Source organism: Mus musculus, chromosome 2, assembly GCF_000001635.26.
Source record: "Mus musculus strain C57BL/6J chromosome 2, GRCm38.p6 C57BL/6J".
Classification (NCBI taxonomy): domain Eukaryota; kingdom Metazoa; phylum Chordata; class Mammalia; order Rodentia; family Muridae; genus Mus; species Mus musculus.
The window spans coordinates 58,699,751-58,719,479 of NC_000068.7; the positions used below are offsets into that span (position 1 = coordinate 58,699,751).

Here is a 19,729-nt window from a genome sequence, read left to right on the forward strand (position 1 = left end):
CAACAGAGACCCTGTCATGCAGCAGTTCCTGGCCCAGGGGACCCACGACCGGGATAAGCTTAAAATGTTGAAATGGATGCTTTTCAAGTCTAGACTCACATTGTGCCTTTGTGAAGGTAGGAAAAAAATACATAGCAATGCAGGAGCTTGAGCAAGGTCTCCGATTCCAGTCTTTAGCACAGAACTGCTCTGCCTGGCGCTCATGCCTGCACATTGAGGGACTTTGCCTTTGAACTTGGACGGGAATGCAAGTCTGTTCTCCCTGGAGAAGAGGCCTGTGTGATGGGCAGGCAGTCCCTCCATCAACCTCAAGAGACAGTCTGGCTTCATTCAGCTCAACTGGTTACAAGAGAGACGAAAAGTGTCCAGCAGGGGTCAGCACATTCAAAGAAGCCTGGATGCAAGAGCCTGTGTATACTTCCCAAACCATCGTTGTGTAAACAACCTCAGGGCCTGAGAGTCTGGAGCAGCCTTGAGTGGCAAGGCTCCCAAAGAAGAGATTTGGAAGCTGAACTGAAAGTCCTCTTCTTCCTAGAGATAACTGTGATGTATCACGAGCCTAGTGCTTCTAAACTCAGTTGAAAAGTTCACAGTGACGGATGAGAATTGGGGGCACCTGATGGTGGCCTGTGTATGTTCCTGTGCCACAGGGGGCTGTCCAGTTCGACCTTTCTCTAAGGAAAAGCTTGTTTAAACCAGTTTTAGGATTTTTCTCTCCGCCTAGTGGACATCTCAAACTGCAGTCACTGGAGAGAGCCCTGCACCGTTCTGTTCCTCCTGGGAAACTCCATTCTGCACAGAGGCAGTCCTGCACCAGTTAACATTGTGCACACTGGAAGCCTGGGGTCACCAGGGCTTTCACAGCACTCCCTCCCCCGCCCCCGCATTTCTGGCCCTGTATCGGTGGGTGATCAGGAACACGTGATGGGAAGATATGGAGAAAGGCTGTTTGCCTAGTGATATCTCTGTCTGATCAACATTTATCAGAAGACTGCTATTTACAGAGGCAGCACATAGAGATATAATAAAACTAAAGACCTGTGTTTAGGGAGGTCAAGACCTTGATGTCGGTCTGGTTTTTAGTTGTTGACCAGCATCCAAGCCTTCTCTGTTGTGCTGGTTCCAATCAAAGGACTCTTCCCCAGTTCATAAGCTCATAAGGTCATCCTTCAGACATCAGTGGGCCCAGACTATGATCTGGCTGGCCCATTAGAGGCTACCTGGGCAAAAGTAGGGGTATTATGGGTGTCTTATAACCAGAGTAGTATAACTGATCCATCTACTGATGATATATGCCAAAAATTTCAACCCCACCATTTAGCACTCCAGGAATGAGATCGGTGTACCTCAAGGTGTTCTTATTTGACACTAAAAGCAGTTGTTGAAATATATCATGCAGGTAAAAGCTATGTTCCAACATAAACTATTGCCAAGGTACTATTATATGTAAAGGCTGAGCAGAAGTGTTCCCAGCTTTTCTGTTCATAAGCGGGTGTAGGGAAGGCACAGAGAAACACACAACTTCAAAATCAATCAACTATAGATTTTTGACACTGATACTGTGAATATAAATGCTTGTGGAAGGGAAAAGGAAGATAAGGCCAGTTATTTTTAAGTCCTCAACATGCCAGTGTCCTGTCCCTGGGCAGAAGATAAATATTCATTGAATGAATGAAAGAATAGTGAATAGTTTAAGGGGGTGCAGGCAGAATTTCTCATTTTTTTGCTTGATGCTTGACAGGTACCAGATAGGCAGTCAAGGAGACCCCAAGGTCTTCTGTATGTTCTTTAAAAACGGTGGCACATTTCCAGCAAAATATTGGCTCTGTCTAAAGTCTACATGAGGCTGAAAATATTTTCCATTTTCAAGCTCATTTATTTTCTTGCATTCTGTATACATTCTTATATCTGAAAGCTTCAAACTGACATAAAGAATAGAAATGTGTTGGTCCTTATAAAGCAGATATAGTATCTCTAGGGATATTGTAAAAAAAAAAATTACCACAGACAGGGTAGCATCCAAACCCGGAAGTTTGTGCCCTCACCGTTATCAAAATGAGGAGTCCAGACAGTCAGAAAGTAGGTTCCTCTCAAGCGAGCATGGTTCCTCATTTCTCTCCTAGCTCCTGTGATAACCAGCAATCCCTTGGCTTATGGTTTTATTATTTCAGACTCTACCCCTGTTTTTAAGTGGTGGTTTCTGTGTTTGTGCATCACTCTTAATATACCCATCATTTCAATAAGGATTTCCATCGTATTAGAAGCAGAGAACATCATACTTCAGTATGACTGTGTGTTGGCTGTTGACCACCCATATGATGGGTAGCTACCATGTGGTGGCTCTGTTTCCAAACAAGGTCATATTCTGGATGAAGAATTGGGGGATATAACTGAATATATAACAAAGGACAAGAGAATACCTGATCCCAACACATGTTGAGTGCACCGAGATCATGTTCCAGTAACATCTTAGGTGTTATTGGCTGTGATTTGGGACTGCAAGTTCACAGGGCTGAAAGGTCCACATGAAGCCAAAGCATCGGAGGACACACCCACACATGGATAAACATGCTCTTGCTTTGACCCTTCTCTGCCTCAGTTCAACAGCCACTTAAGAGGAAAATACTTTGTGTTCCACCTCCAGTCTACAGACCCGTCTTATCTTTAGACTCCCAACTTTGAAGCTGTCCAGAATATAGAACTTCTCATTTACATCAACCCCACCAGCTTTATGTGCTGTTCTTAGTCAGCTCCACTTCCTGGGCCCTTTTACCCGCCAGATTGTCAAAATGGCTACAGTATGTGCAGAAACGTAAGAAATATCCCACTTGTACTAAAAGGATGAGGGGATTGTGTCTTTAGAATGAGTGCATACTAATGCTAGCAATTTAACGGGCTATATGGACAGCCCCACTCTGATTGTACCAGTAAGGACCATCTGTACCAACGCAGAGATGCTCTGCCAGCCATGGCTAGTGTTTGTGTAGGTTTTCACAGGGCAGATGTTGGAAGGATATATATTTTGTGTTATGCAGTAGCAGTAGACAGGCAACTAATATTTTTTTCCAGTTCAGTTATTCATATCTCAGCCTGCTGTAGAAAGAAGTCATTTCATTCTGCAGAGAAGGGAAGGGGCTTGGCTCTTCTCTTTCACCCTTGAGCTGGAACAGCCTGTGGCTAATGCCCGTTTGCAAAGCACCTCGGGAAAGCATTTTTTTTTTTAAATTTGATCTGCTTTTTGACTTCTCAAAAGACATCACAGTCAAATGTGGACATTAAAAACTCTATTGAGGGTTTCTATAAAATATGACAGAAAAGGAGGGATGGCTGTGTATGTCCAACATTTTGACTGGAGTTTTGTCCTTAGGGACTAGGTCATCATTCCTAGTGTTATTCATGAACCAAATCAAAGGTTCCACTGGGCTATCCACAATTTTCCACAGGGGGAGGAAATGTTTTTCCCTTGAGAACTGCAAGAATCTCATGCTGTACCGGGGAGATCTAATCCATTCTGGCTGGTTTCACTCAGATACTCTGTGTCTCCAATTATATCAATTATCTGGGCAATCTTCATAATTAGTGGAAGAAGGCTTGACCTGTCAGAACCAACTGTAGCAAAAATATTTGGGTGGACGGTGTACGCTACCGGTGTCCTGTGAGTTTCAGAGGCTAGGTCAGGGGTGGAGGCTGGGCGGTTGCCGGGGTCAGCTTCCCAGTTGGTAATGGGCTCTGATGTAAGGAACTAAGTGGCCTACAGGTTCTCAGGAGATCAGGTTTCTGGTTGAGCATGGGCTGTAGCCAAACTGTGCCACACTGAGTTGGATTCTTCACCTCATAGTGACTTCATACTTGTAAAAGGAAAATAGGAAGCCAGACGATTGTACTTAGTGTTGATGGAGCAAATGATGAATACAGCACCCAATGTAAACATGATTTCATTTGGTCCTCAGAACCAGTTTTGAAAGGAACTTCCTTCCCCCAGAGGTCACACAGCTAGGGCTTGCTATTCAAATGGCAAGACGTTTCCAAACTCCCTCCTGACTGGAACTGTAATGGCTCTTCTTGAAAACTGAGTAGAAGACTTGGCAAACCAAGCGAGGCACAGGCTGAGACTCTTGCTATTCCGAGCGCACGGACTAACAGTTCGGATGCCTGCTCCTGTCTTTTAGGAAAGGTTGACTCTCAGATCCCACTACAAATCCATGCATGAGAACTTAAAGTTCTAAGCCAGATTCCAGTGTAATTATGGCACCTTTAAAACTTTGAGAGATGCTGGTCTGAGGTCAGTCCAAGGTCAGTCAGCCTGGGACCAGTGCGGCAATTCCAGCCTTTTCTCATCTCTAGTAAACCCTGCGGATCCCAACCCGGGGTCCTGGGGGAGGGCTGCTGGAGATTGGTTCTGGAAGTTAGTTTTGTATGCAGTGCCTGGAGTGTTGGTCTCTCATGTTATGTGCTCCTGGCTTTCACCTTCGCTCCCCAAAGGAAACCTCAAGTCACCAATGTATAAGCAGGAGTTAAAAATGAACTTTGTTGATTGACAGCAAGGGGTGGCCATTGTGAATGAATTAATGTATGTGTAGGGCACCTCCGTTGTCCCTTTACAGGCAGAAGAAATTGCTGTTCTAACTCTCCCTCTGGCTTCCCTTCTTTATTTAACAATGGCTGCACACAAAAGCTTCCTATGGAAAGATAATTGGATTTCTAACTCTATTTGTTCAAAACTCACTTAACATTATAATGGTCCTAGTTATATTGTTTGTATCAGCTCATCAGTAGTAAAATACCAATTTCTGGATGCATATCTAAGTTTTTCTGCCTATACCTGGCATTACAAAGGCAAGGAGGGGGAAAAAATGAAGGCAGAAATAGAAATACATAGATAAAAATAGGCTGTGTACATGGCCGGGTGCTCTGCGTGGCTTCACTGTGCTGGGGATGTGTAGGTCTCCCATGTCTGAGGGCTACCAGGTCCTACCTGTGTTTGTATTTGCTTAGTGCTTAGTCACTGTGAAACTTTTGGTAGTGGGGTCACTGAAGACAAATATGTACCCTGCTGGACTCATGGGCGAAAGGCCAATGCCACTCAGTCAAGAATGAATCAAACATATTCTTTAATTCAGCAGGCAATATCCCTCCCTCCTCCCAAGGAAGTTGCAACAGAACCTGACTCCTGAAATTCCCTTAGAGATTTTCAGTGCTGGGAACATTGGTAATATCATGCTTTGCTATTTTTCTTTGTAAAGAAACAACCCATGCAGTAGGATAAACCTGTGTGTGTGTGTGTGTGTGTGTAGGGGGATCACAAAGTCTGTATTGAAGTATAATTAATATACTTAGACATATGGCCAAGGGTTAGTCACTAAATTACTTAGCAACTAAATTTCTTATTTATAAAACGAGAGCATGTGTGTTGGCTATGCTACTGAAGCTAACTTGCTTACTAAATAGCACTTACTAATTTGATAGTGTGCTTAAGTCACCTCCCAGGGGCTCAGTTCTCTTACCTGCTATGTGGTGCCCCACACCCGCCACCCAGCCCCACAGGCTCCAAGTATCCAACGAGCTAGTAATATATACATGAAATGATAAAGAGTCATAAACGAATCTCATTATTCAAGGGCAATCACTACTAAAAATTAAAAGGGAAATCATTTAAAGCAACAAGCAAAATTTTGACGCGGGTGTGCTTGTGCGTGCCTGAAATTCTCTCACTCAGAAGGCTGAGGCAGGAGGATCTTTACTTTGAGGTAATTCTGGGCAGTGAAACAAAACCCTATCTTCAAGAAAAATACAACAGAAACATATGAACATGTCTGTGTTCTATACGCTACATACCACAAAGTAAATGCATCTACCTCTCTCTCTCTCTCTCTCTCTCTCTCTCTCTCTCTGTGTGTGTGTGTGTGTGTGTGTGTGTGTGTACAGAATGGGACTCGAGAGGAAGGAAGAAAGGCTGGCTGGAATGCAATAGTCTGTGTGGGAATAAAATCAGGAAGATAGGAGGCACTGCAGAGTCAAGTCTCAGGCTTCAGTTGAGCGCAGAAGCTGGGGCCTGGGACTGTGAAGCCGGCCATGGTTACCGCAGACCTGAGTCCTGTCAGAGGAGCAGGTGGATGAAGAGATGGCTCCTTGAGCTGGACTGCACTGAAGACCCTAAGGGTTAGTGGCTCTCTGCCTGTTGTTCCCTGACAGGAACACCAGGTGGTCAAACAGCAGGTGAGAAGCCCCACATTGGCACAGTGTTAGGTGGTTTTTCTCTTTGTGAGGTGAGAGTGCTGTATCTTTTTTTTTTTTTTTTTTTTTAAAGCTGATATGATCAATAAGTCCTCAGGCCTGGTTATCGTAGTACGATTTTTAATATGCTGTATGTTCCTACAGTTGCAGTTTATTTTGTGAAATTTATAGGGCAGTGCTTTGTGGCTTAGGAGCTAACCTAGCTGGGGGTGGGGGAGACGGGGAATGGGGACATGAAACAACAGACAGACCTACAGAAGAAGCTGGGACCTGGTGGGTCATGCAGTCTGATACAGATATACTAGCAGCAGCTTAGAAAGTCAACAAGTTTATTGTATACAGCACAAATAAGGAGGAGGATAAGGAGGAAGATGAAGAGGAGAAGGAGGAAGAGAAAGTAGAGGAGGAGGAGGAGGAAGAGGAGGAAAAAGAGGAGAAGGAAGAGGAAGAGAAGGAGGAGGAGGGGGAGGAGGGGAAGAAGGAGGAGGAGGAGAAGAAAGAGAAGAAAGAGGAGGAGAAGGAGGAGGAGCAGGAGGAGGAAGAAGAAGCAGTGTAGCTAATCTAGGGAGGGAGTCTCTATAGGCAGGCAGTCTCAGGTTGCAGTCATCCTGGAGGAGAGAGCTGCAGCTGATATTTTCAGCACACACTTGTTTTAGTTAAAGGTCATCTGTTTACCCAGGGGAAGGCATTCACATTCCTCCAAGCCTATCCTGGGGTGGGTCTTGCTCCTCCCATGGGTCTGAGGCATTGGGGCCTTTGACATGCTGTGCTCCTACCAACAATACACACGTACTCAGGACTTCATCTGTTCCCCACAAGGCAGTATTCCTCTTAACTCTTAGTTTATGTGCCAGTTCAGTTCTTGTGGGTGGCGCTAGACACTGTTTTTAATGTGCCCACCAAAGGGCACAGTCATCCCGCCTCTGAGTCTGCACTCAAAATGGAGTCAAAGATACTTGCCAAATGGAGTCTCATGGTAAGACGCTGCCTAGAGAACCACCATTTTACACCACGTGGAGTAACTTAGAGCAGAGCACAGGCGGCCTTAGCACAGACCCTTTAATCTTTGACCTTTGGCCATTAGGAGGAAAATACTACTAATAATACATTAGTTATAAAATACTACCCCTCACTGTTCCATTGATCTCTTTTTCATTCCTTGATATTTATGATGCTCCATGCCCTTTTCAGATAAAAGCTTGTATCTATTGCAAGACAGGCAATTCCACTTGGCTTCAGTCAATCTGCATCTGATTTGCATTGTATTAATCCCCTAATGGGAGTATCCAGCAAGGATCTTGCTGCCAATATTTGGGAAATTATGATTGAATGGGAACTAATTATATGAATGGTCAGTCACTTAGTGAATCTTTTTCTGTCCTAAGAATGACTGCATACCCAGCAGAACATCCTGGAACAGTATAGATATGCAAAAGGGCCCCTCTGTCATTTCTACTGAAGGTGAGTATGATCTGATCCCTAAGAAATTGATTGGGGATCAAGCTCTTATGAATCAGGCCACTTTTCAACTGCCCTTGGAGAGGAGATACTATTTTAAGGCATCCTTTGTATGTTTCTCAAGTAAAGATGAAAAGCCTACCCAATCCCTGATTTAATCTGACTTTATATATGAATTTCCAGGACCACACTTTCTTAGAGCAGAGGGATGCAGTCAGAAAAGAGACCCGGTCCAGGGTCCCTTTGAAGTTGGCCCTGTGGGTGAGTCGTGGAAATAGGTTCCCCACTTGCAGGAAGAGTTAGCTGCTGTTTGTGGGATGCGCTGTTCTGATGACAGCTGTAGACATGCGCAGATCTTCTCACTCAACACAGGCAAGAGAGGCTCAAGATCAGTGCAAAGACATAAGCAAGCTAGGACAGAGTGGCCCTTTCTTTTCTCCCATGAGAGCTAATTATAACCCATTGTATGCCTTGACATGTCTGACATGGGAAGTATCTGGTATTTGTCACCATCACAAAAGCCACCTTCCCCAATCTTGAACAAGCTCCACATACCAGTGAAGGAGAGATAAGATCAAATGGGACTTCTCAGGGCTTTTGTTAGGTTTCCTGAACCAGCAGTGGTACACAAAGAAGCAGGGGTACCCACAGGGCTTTTCAGGGGATCCTTAAATGACTCTGTCATGTCAACAGTGACCAAGGGGCATCCAGATTCTGCACACTGGCCTTGGTATGTCAGGAAGTTTGAGTTGTGAGAAATGCAGGGGCCATTTTGAAGGTACTCTGTCGTTTCCTTCTTACCTAGAAAAATGGGGGAAGGAAGGCAAAAAGGGAGGAAGGAGGTGGACACACTGGGGTGGCTTCCAGATGACGTCTTCTCATAGCAAAAAAGCCCTGCAGAACTTTCCCTGCCAGGCCTGTGCCTGAGAAGATCCCACACATCCTCCCCAAATCCACCACTTTTTAAGGCTGGGATAATGCTTTCAGCTTGTCATATAGGAACGGGCAGAGGAATTCCCTCAGGCAGATCCTCTTTGAAGCCATAAGCTCTAATGTTTAACATCTACTTCCAAACTACACATTTCTTGGTTCTAGGCAGGGACAGCTGTTTTCTCTCTGAATAAATCACAGGGCTAAGGAGCATCTAGGGGATCCCTTTTCCATATTGTCCTAGACCCCAACTCTCTCAGAGCTGGCCCCCAGAATGCCTCCGGCAGGCCACAATCCTGTCTTACCTAAGAATTTAGGAAAATTGTTCACTCCTAGCCTTGCAAAAGGGTGTCATGAGGTGGGACATCAGGATCAAATGCTGCAGGTGGGCAGAATGAGTGAGATGTCAGGTCTCCCTGAAGGCCTTCCCATGCCTCCTGTCTCAGGCTGGTGCCATCTTAGCCACCCAAGAGTTACCGAAGACTCCTGGGAGGAAAGACAAGTGCAGCCACTTACTAATGCTGTTGAGTAAGCAGACTTAAATGCCAGACCCACGGAACTGGACAGCTGACCAAAGATGATGTCTTAGGAATTCCATTGCTATGAATAGACACCATGACCCATGCAGCTCTTATAATGGACAACACTTCATTGGGGCTGGCTTACAGTTTTAGAGGTTTAGTGCATCATTGTCATGGCAGGAATTATGCATGACAGCATCCAGTTAGATGTGGGGCTGGAGGAGACTAAAGTTCTACATCTCCATGAAAGGCAGCCAGGAGAAGCCTGTCTTCCAGGCAATTAGGAGGAGGGTCTCTTTCACACTGGGCGGGGCTTTAAAACCTACCCACATGGTGGTGTACTTCCTCCAATAAGGCCACACCTACTCTACTCTAACAAAACCACTCTCTTCCCATGGGACAAGTGCATTCCATCCACCACAGAATGATTCCACGAGAAAGGCCACTTAGGGCAGGAGAGTATCATTCAAGGGTTGTGTGCTTTCATAGCAGAGCATGCAGAAACTACAAAAGTCCCAATTCTCAGCCTATGTGGCTTTGCCATGCAGGCAGGAGGTAAAGAGAAGACTGCATCATTAGGAAGGTTGAGAACCAGTACAGTAGAAAGGGGTGGTGTACCACATTTCCTAGGCATTTTATTTCTCTCCATGAATTCTGAGTGAAGTTGCCAGTCACTTGAAAGTTCAAACTCTTCATGTCCAGAGTTTACTTTGGAGAGCCCACTTTGCGGGGACAGAATGAAGATTAAATGAGCTATCCGTAGCCAAGGACTTGGGCCCTGGGATGGTTTCAATAAATATCAGTCATTGATGCTATCTTTGATTCAAATTTGGAGTATTCCTAAGTTCTGAAGTAGTGTGGGGTGGCCTTGAGTGACAAGCGATTAAGAGAAACATAAAGTGAGTAGGATTTGAGGGGCATTCGGAAGAGTGGGTTGGCTCTAGGCCAGCATCAGAATGTGGACTCAGTACAAACTGTCTCAGGGCAAGCAGAAAATGTAAGTGAAGGCATGGACTGTGGTCGCTGCTTAAGGCCAGTTCGGGTGTCAGCTACGTGGAGTAGAAGCCTGCTGAGTGAAGCAGAGAAATTAGATTTGTTTGAAGGGGCCTACTCAGAAAATATACTGACAGAAGTCCAAATAAACAGGCTAGGGAAGAGGGAGAGATGAGTATCTGGGCAGGAGAGGGTGCGGTAAAGGCAGGTTTTGGGGGGGGGGGAGATTAAAGGCATTGCAATAACTTGGGGTGTGGCAACTGGGAACCTCAGTAGGGTAAAAGATTGTTTAGAGTGGAATTATAGGAACAAGAAGTAAGCATTAGCTGTGTGCATGTGCACAAAGGGTCCATTACGGAATGTGAGTCTGAGCTGAGTGTTTCCATTTCATTTCATAGTTTGGCTTTAAGAAAAAGAAATGCACTTAAGCTAATCCAGTAATGAAAGATCACACACAAGCCTGGGAATGGATGACAAGCCAAAGAAACCACCAGGAGGAGGCCTTGGAGGTACTCCCCTGCAGCCAAATGGCTGTAGCAGGCTGGGTGTGGCTTGCATTCCGTGCTCCATCAATCAGAGTCCACACCGTGCAACATAGGTCGGCATCCTGTCCTCTCCTGCCAAACTCCTCCTTGCTGTAAATATACTTTCTATTTCCTATACTGTAATGAGGCTATTCTGCAAATATTAAACCAATCTGTCTTGTCTCCCTGTCAAACGATACTCTTTGTAGCCTTTACCTCTGAGGCTAAGCCATGAAATATTTTTCTTGTGAGGAGTCCACCAAAGAAGACTACTCAGACCCGGGAGAAAGTGTTAACTTGCTGGTGATATGCCGGTGACCACACTGGGTGTCCCTGACCCCGGTGCAGTGTTGGGCCTTTTTAAGAGTCAGCTTTTAAGCATAAAAGCCATATCCTGGCTTGACACACCTCAGCTGACAGTCAGAATCAGAACTATAGAAGCCAGGAAAGCAAGATTAGTACATTTAAGGATTTGCCCATAATTTGGCAGGTATTGCTGGCTATGTACTAGGTTCCAAGGGCTGAATGGTACGTCTCTCCTGGCCCCAGTTGTGCTAAGGACTGGGGACCTACTAAGGTATAGGGGCCTGTTACACCCTGTTCTGTGAGAGAATAATGTACGTGGAAAAAGGCTCAAGTAGGAGAGATTTTGAAATTCATTTTAGATTTGCAGAAATTGACATGGATGGGGTCAGATGACAGAGATGGGGTGCAGAGATGACATAGCCAGCAGCGTAAAATCAGAAGGTTTACTCACAGAGGGTGAGTAATACTATATTTCACGAGAAAGGAAGGAGAGCCCTGCCCCTTCCCATCCAGAATGAAAGAGAGGCAGTAACAGAAGGAACACCGTGTTTCCCTATGCCACCCCAAGGCCAAACTTCAAGGGCAGTGGGTAGCTTTAGTAACACTCAGGCAGCTTGGATTCGTAAGGTGCACAGTGATCTTCTGAATTCTACAGGGAGGACTCAGGAACACAAGGAGGACTCAGGAGAGTCATCATTTCTCATCTTGTTCCATGCAGTTGTCTTCATCAAAGTAGCCTGGTGCTATGCAGAGATAAGATAGACCTCCCGCTGTCTCAATTCTTCCATTCTGTTTTTGGCCCTCCAGTGATGAGTGATCAGAATGAAAGATCCTTGAAGTTTCGTGAGCATGGGAATTTTGATGCTGAGAAAAAATGAGTGTCACAGACCTTTAGGAGAAATCTGTTCAATCAGGCAAATGACATGGGGCTGCATGAATCAAGGAAAGTCACCAGCTCCTGTTCAAGCTGCCCATGGCCAGATCAAGTGATACCAGCTGCCAGTAGCAGCTGTGTCCATGGGGCCAGCTGTGACCTGGATTCCAAGGACACATGGTTGTGAAGAGTAGAGTAGACAAAGGAACTGTTTCATTTCTAGGCTTCTCCCCTTCAAAACACAAAGACACACCAGTTCCATCTGCCCTCAAAGTCTCAGAGGCTACGTTGTAACTAAAAAGTCTAAACCACAAATAATCACATCCCAAAGAATGTCAAAATTATTGCTTCAAACTAAGAACAGGCCTGGTACTCTGTTTTCTGTTGTTTCGTTTGTTAACTCGGTGGACAGGATGGAGATCAAAGTAACTGTCACTCAAAGGAAGTGTCTATATTTTTCTGAGTGCTGGAATTACGTTTTAACTACTCTCCTCACCCCGCTGTCACAGTGTGTGCTTGCTCAGAGTTTCCACTCCCTAATAGCTACCCTTGGCTGGGATCCAGCACAGCTTCCCAGCCAACTTTCCAACTGTTTTTTGAAATCTCCACCTACAGCTTCATTTCATGCTGCTAGACCTTGGACTTACGCATGGATGGTTTGCTCTTGGTCTCCCCAGTCAGAGACACCAGAGTCCCACAGCCCTGATGGCTTTTGTTTTGTTTTTCCTGTGTGGTTTGGATTGGAATCGGACTTTAGAGTGGAACTGAATTTTATACAAGGGATTTTTTAGGAAAGAGTCTGAGATGTGTACATTGATAGAATAGTCAATTCTTTACTAGTTTTATGTTTGAAGTCACGGCTGAAAGAGAGCTGGAAAAAGTTCCTTCCTGGTAAATGTCTGAAAAACATTCTCTTTCGACACAGTCCCTGCCTTGAACCACTCCAACAGGCTCTTAAATTGTGATTTGTTTTCCCTACCACCCGAAATGAGGAGTATGGGGGATCAGGATGAGTCGCCTTTTCTTTTTCTTTTTTTGTTTTTTGTTTTTCTTTTTTCTTTTTTCTTTTTTCTTTTTTTTTTTTTTCTTTTTTTTTGGTTTTTCGAGACAGGGTTTCTCTGTATAGCCCTGGCTGTCCTGGAGCTCACTTTGTAGACCAGGCTGGCCTCGAACTCAGAAATCCACCTGCCTCTGCCTCCCAAGTGCTGGGATTAAAGGTGTGCGCCACCACGCCCGGCTGAGTTGCCTTTTCTTAATCACTATCTTATTAAAGTTAACAAAACGTTGCCATTGTGTGTTATGAAAAAGTAGACTTTGTTGTCCTGAGAAGTTTCAATATGTATTAAAACACAGCCATGGAAAGTATAGTTCTCCTCTGAGAATTCAGAAGGCACTTCAGCCGTTTGCGCTCTGTCTGGCGATAAGTATGTAAGTCAACTGTCATGTTTCATCTACCTCTGAGGGTTTTGGTTGGTAGTGTAAGTTGATTTATGCTGGCACACTTATTCTGAGCTGCATCCCATTCAAAAGCAACTGTTTTGTCTTCCCACCTTAGAACCATCTCCCATATAATCATATGTAAGGATACTGAGGTTCTCTTACTATGAACCAACAGGAAAGACCATTCTAGGCAATGCACATTTCTATAAGCCAGCCCAAAGTCCCTGACCTTGGAGTGTATTACAGAGGCAGCTCCTGACTTGTTCATTTGTCTAACACAGCATGAATTTAAACCCGCCTTTTCTCACATGCATGCCAGTGGCAAGAGAAAGACTTTGCTGTGAGGATTTGGTGATGGCATTCATTTTAAACCTCAGTTCTGTACAGAAGTATGACATGGGTTTGACAGGTTCCAGTGAGACTAGGAAAGCATAGAATCCTTCCTCTCTCTGTAGGTTATTAACAGGTGTTTGAAATCTGTTGACTTTTGGAAGTTTGGGGTGGGAGGTCAACCAGTAGCCTTCAAATATTAGAAATGAGATCCTTAGAAATCTCAGCTTAATCGGATGTGAAATAATTGAAAAATCCTTAAGAGTATAACCAGTAAAACCAGTTAAAACCAGGCCCTCCTTTTAAACAGCATAGCCTTCACTTTCGGCTACTTATTTTTATTGGCATATATTATTTGTGCATAATTCCACAGCAATGGTTTTTGTTATGGTGTTTTCATGCTTGTGTTCCCCGTGTTTTGGTCCCATTTGCTCCCTGCTTGTTATACAAGTATTTTACCCTCAAGCCCTCTCTCCAGCAGCAGCGCCTCCCTTTGTATTCCTCATTTTTCTCCTGTCTATGCAGGCTTTGCTTCCATGGCTCCTGTAGAACCATGGTCTACAGCTCCAAGACTGTGTCCCATTGGTCTACCTTGTTCTGCAGCTCCCAAACACCCGCTCCTTCTCTTCTGTAAGTACAGGATGGTTGGCACACTTGTGTGTTCCCATCAAGCCCTTCCCACTCAGAGCTCAGGGAATCCTGCAGAAGAGGAGGTTGAAAGAATGTAAGAGTCAGAGGGGATAGAGGACAACCGGAGGACGAGCCCTCTGAACAAACTAAGCAAGGTGCATATGAGCTCACAGAGACTGACACAGCAAGCAGGGGACATACACTTGTCTATACTAGGGTTCTCTGTATATATATATATATATATATATTATAGCTATTAACTTAATATTTTTATGGGATCCCTGCTTGTGAGAACTAGTGGGTCTCTGACTTTTAGTATCTGCACTTGGGACTCTTTTTCTCCTGGTGGGTTGCCATGTTCAACTTTGATCTTATTATACTTTATTTTGTCATGTTGGTTGTTATCTCTTGGAAGCCTGTTCTTTTCTAATGAGAGATAGAAAGGAAGTGGATCCAGAGGGGAGTGGAGGTGGAGAAGAATTGGCAGGAGCAGAGGAAGGGGAAACTATAATCAGTAAATTGTATGAGAATAGAATCTACTTTTAATTAAAAAAAGGATAAAAAGCCTTTTATTCATATTAGCTTGAAAAACAATTTCTAAGAATAAACCTAACCAAGTAAGTGAAGGCTCTTTACAATGAAAACTCTAAAATACCTGGGAAAGAAATGAAGAAGACGCCAGGAGATGACAAGGCTCTCCGTGCTCATAGATCAGCAGAATTAATATTGTAAGGATGGCTGTGTTGATAAGAAGCAGTCCACAGATTCAATGTACTTATTACCAAAATTTGGGTGACCCTCTTCCCCAAAGTAGGAAGGCAAAAACCCTATAATTTGTATGGAAATGCAAAAGATCTTGAATAACCAAAGCATCTCTAAATAGAGCTATACTGGAAATATTACAATCACCAATCTCAAGTTATACTACGGAGTCATAGTACCACAAAGTCAGCTTGGTATTGGCATAAGTGCCAGACTCATGCACCAGTGAAATAAAATAGAGGACCCAGAAATAGATCCACACAGCCATAGTCATCTTAATCTTTGACAAAGCTGTCAAACACATACAGTGGGAAAGAGACTGTAAAAACTGGTCCTGTGAAAAACAGGAAGCATGAAACCAAGTGAACTCACTCTGTGGAAAACCCAGAGGGTCAAAGACCTTTATGTAAGAACTGAAACACTGGCCATGCAGGAGGAAACACAGGCAAAACACTTCAAGTTATAGGCACAAGCAAGGGCTTTTTGAAAAGGACCCCAGTAGCTTCAGAAGGATTGAAAAATGGAATTATATAAAATTAAGAAATAATACTCCTTCACAACAAAAGAAACAACTGCAAGAAGAGAAAAACTTTCAAAATGGGAGAAACTCTCTTACTCCTGATTGATATCTGAATTCTATAAAGAACTCAAAAGAAATTAAGCAGCAAACCCACATATTATCTAATCAATAAGTATAGTGATGAATTGAACGGGCAGTTCTCAACACAAGGAATAAAAATATCAATAATTATTCGAAAAAATAGCCAACGTTCTTAGTTATCAGAGAAATGCAAATTAAAACCGCAGCAGAGATTTCATCAACACTGGTCCAAGTGATTACCATCAAAAACAAGAAATGGTAACAAATGTTGGTGAGGGAGCATGTAGGAAAAAGGAGCTTTTAAGCTGTGGGTGGGGTATAAAGTGGTACAGCCACCATGAAAATCAGAATACAAATTTTCAGCGTTTAAGCAGATCTAACCTGCGACCTGGCTAGACCATTTCTGAGTATAAAACTGAAAGAGTGTAAACCAACACATAAAAGGGATATTCCACATCCGCACTTGTACTTACAGTGATAGCAGTATTATCTAGCCTAGCAGTCCACCAATAGAATGAATAAACCCACATGGTACAGATACACAAGGCTGTCTCCTGCCACAGTGAAGAACAAAATGTGCTTCACATGAAAACAGATGGAACTGAAGACCATCATGCCCAACAGTCACATTTTCTCTTACATGTAGAATCCAGATTTAAATATATGTCTACAAATGCATGTGTATTATATTTATCATAATATGAGAGTGGAAGGGGGATTAAGAGAAAAGAGGAAGAGATCTAAAGGTACAGTGGAGGGAACAAGGGAGAGTATTGAGGGTGGGAAAGAGGGAAAATATTGAATGTTTTCCTCTGTCTCTTTGTCTCTCTTCTCTGTCTCTGTCTCTGTCTCTCTAACACACACACACACACACACACACACACACACACACACACACACACACATTTCACATATGATATAGGCCTCTCCTACCTCAGACCTAATTCATTAGGACTTCTTATGCTCCCAGAACAATTTAAGGACTAAGGAAGGAGGGAGGGAGTACATTAATGGAACAGAGTAGAGATATGAGTTAGGGGCAAACGAAAGGCTAGAACCTCTGAGAGCCAGAGCCAGATGCTCAGCTGGAGAGAGGGAGAGATTGGGTTAGGATGCTTGGCAGCTCCTCCACACCTAATCTGTACAGGGCACAAAGCCATTGTGGACATGGCATATGGAAGAACCCAGGTCTGCCTCATCCTCTCAGAGCTGCACTCTGGCTGGAGGGAATATGTAGGCTTGAGGAGTTAGCTGGGGCAAGCCCATGGGAGGTTGGCCATTGGGCAAGCCTTGGGAACAAGGAATTTTTTTAGAGGGAGGGATTCACTTGCTGAGTGGATCATGGAAAGAACTGAGATGCTCAGGAAAGTAAGAGACTGAGAGTTCTCCATCTTCCCTCTCAACATCAGTCTCATGTTACGTGAGTCTTCCATGTGGGCCAAACTAGTGTGTAAAGAACATTGTTTTAAAGAGCCACAAATCATTAACCCTCCAGGGGGCCTGCTTTTGTCTCTAACCATATTCTTTCTTTTCTGAGCCCTACCATCTGTGTAGCTGGAAAAGGAAGAAGTCAAAAGCCCCCCCCCCCCCCCCCAGTGTAGAGTGCCAATTACAACCTCTCCTCTTGGAACTCTGTCATCTTGAACTTGAGCAGCTCTGAGTAACAACACTAGAGTACACAAAACTGGGATGATTAATGTTCTATTATAGAGGGGAGGGGAGTTTAAGAGGGAGGGAGCTTACTAGCTCCATCCTATGACTTAACTCTCCTGAATATATACAAGTGTTTAGCAGTTGGCTGAGGGTGGGTGGACAACATGGCATGAGGAAGGAGACATTTTCTTAGGTGGTGTAGCCACCCACAAGTTGCCCATGTTTCTCTAGGTAACGGAAGTTAAATTCACTGGTTCACCAAGCAAGACTGTGTGAGATTGTTACCCTGATCTGGTGCTAATGCTCTGTCTTGTGTGAATAGGAATTTTTCATGTGGTCCTGAGAACAGTTAATATGATACCTAGCATCCCGCATCTCAGCTAAGCAAGGACAAAATGGATGTGTCCTTGTCTGTCTCTTTTATGTCCACTGTAGTTGCTCTTCTCTAAACAGCCGTGTTGTTGCCACGGACTCTGACAATTTAGGTGTCTCCAGCGTAGTGCCAGACATCCCAACTTGTGAACCATCTGATTCTATAGGGGCCACACTACATGATGTCTAGCAAGGAACTACACTTGAAAATAATGGGTGACTCTGGCTCTGTGTCTCCAGAGAGAGACATAGAATGTAAAGCAAGACCCAAGCGAGGGACTGATCCGAGACCCATCTCTCTGATTCTGGGCACTGAGACAGAAGTAGAGAGTCTAAGGATTTGCATAGGTAGGGGTGGCATTCTCAAAGCCTGAGTACCCAGTAAATAAAAATGTCTCTACTACCACAGTCTTTTCTTCCTTTAATCTAAACCATTCTCAGGTGTACTGAAAGCCAAAGGACACCCGGTTTTATGTCATCCTGTCTCCTGATTTGCCTTTATAAATCTCTTCCTCCCGCCCCCCGGCTGTGGCTTGGTGTTTAATAGCATCTGTCAGGGTCTTCAGCCTCCTTTCCCTTTAGGGAGTCAAGCCCTCACCCCTTTCTCTTTTCGTGAACAACAGGTGTACAGAAGTCACATTGGAGGAGAGCAGGCTGTAGCAATCAGGCAGATATTCTCCATGGGCAGCAGGAGAGAAGGCAGCTTAATGAAATCATTGCTTTGGGATCAAAGGCCGCTTTAAAGGCCTTAGTCCAGGGTAAAGCAGTTAGTCAGCTCTCATTTGGGATTCTAAGGGGGAGTGGGGAGTTACCTGGGGAGAGGACTTTTGTAACTGTTTCACATTAGTTCCTTATGATCACATATTAGAATTCAAATCCAATGTTTGTTTAAAGCCTAAACCCTGCTGACAAGTTTCCTTTGGAAAAGTCTTGAGCAAAAGGCTTGATGTGATTTTCTTTATGAGAGCTAACTTGGCTGATTGCAATTTGAAAGAAAAGTTCCCTTGGCTCTCAGTTTTTTTCTGTCACCGCAATGATCCATCATTTGATTTCTAATAGTCAATCTCTCTGATGGTCTCAGTCTTACTCTCCTTTCATTCTTTTTCCTTAACATAATGAGACTAGCAAGCAGTTCTCATGTGGGCAGAGTTTTATTCCTCACTCTAGATGCTAACAATTAGCATGTTCTTTGGTTTAAGATATTCACAGGAAATAAACACCTTTATAAACCAAGGTTCTCTATGCTCAAATTTTGACTAGACACAGTAAACATATTATTCTTTCCTTTCTGCATTTTTAAGACACCATGAAAGCCACAGGACCATTTGTTAAAAGCATAGACCCTTCAGACTAAGAGTCTGAAGACTGAGTAGGGCCTAGTTGGGCTCCCAGTTGTCTCAAGGGTTACTTGGCTTAGAGCAGAGGTTCTCAACCTGTGGGTCAGGCAACCCTTTCACAGGGGCTGCCCAAACACCACCAGAAAATACAGATGTTTACATTACAATTCATAACAGTAGCAAAATTACAGTTGTGAAGTAACAACAAAAATATATTTATGGCTGGGGGTTACCACAGCACGAGAAACTGTATTGAACAGTCACAGCATGAGGAAGGTTGAGAACCACTGGCTTAGAGATTTTCTTTCTCATACACAGCTCGAGCCTGCATTTATATTTTATAATATGGTAAGAGATGAACACCTCCATCAATTCCAACAACCACATTTCTGTCTCCAAAGTAGGCGTGGCAATGAGAAGGGTCTGGCTTTTACTGAGTTGGCATATAGCTTGGTTGGTAGAGCACTTACCTAGCATGCACAGGGCCCTGGGTTCAGTCTGTTGTCATGTGAAACAGTGACAGAATGACAGTGAGTGCATACCAATCAGCCATTCACTAAGTACATTAATTCTTATAGATAATGGTCAATGCTGTAAAGCATTCCAACAAAGGCATAGAGGCCCAAAGATATTAGTGATCTGATGACAGTAACAGAGCTAATTCAGTCACTGAAGTTGTTCTCAGGTGTGTTTTTAAGTAAGGAGTGTCATAAGGAGTGTCCACTGTGGCAGGACCCTGTCCTTTGAGAATGTAAGATCCACCT

At 44.0% G+C, this 19,729-nt stretch overlaps 1 protein-coding gene across 10 annotated transcripts in view; it reads left to right on the forward strand.

Moving 5' to 3' along the window:
* Upp2 (uridine phosphorylase 2) overlaps positions 1 to 19,729 on the forward strand; it is a 229,530-nt gene that overhangs the window by 133,434 nt on the left and 76,367 nt on the right. For 2 of the 10 annotated variants that reach the window (XM_030252193.1, XM_011239207.2), the window contains exons 2-3: positions 7,620 to 7,695; positions 14,136 to 14,240. The exons of 3 other annotated variants lie outside the window; for them this stretch is intronic. Coding sequence is in view for 5 of the 7 variants with exons in the window: in XM_011239207.2 (XP_011237509.1) it covers positions 14,164 to 14,240 (77 nt within the window). In the remaining 2 variants the exon portion in view is untranslated. Of the gene's footprint in view, positions 1 to 7,619; positions 7,696 to 10,534; positions 10,774 to 14,135; positions 14,241 to 19,729 lie in introns of those variants that run through there. 5 more of the 10 variants (XM_006498406.4, XR_866022.2, XM_017319322.2 and 2 more) reach the window with 4 other exon arrangements.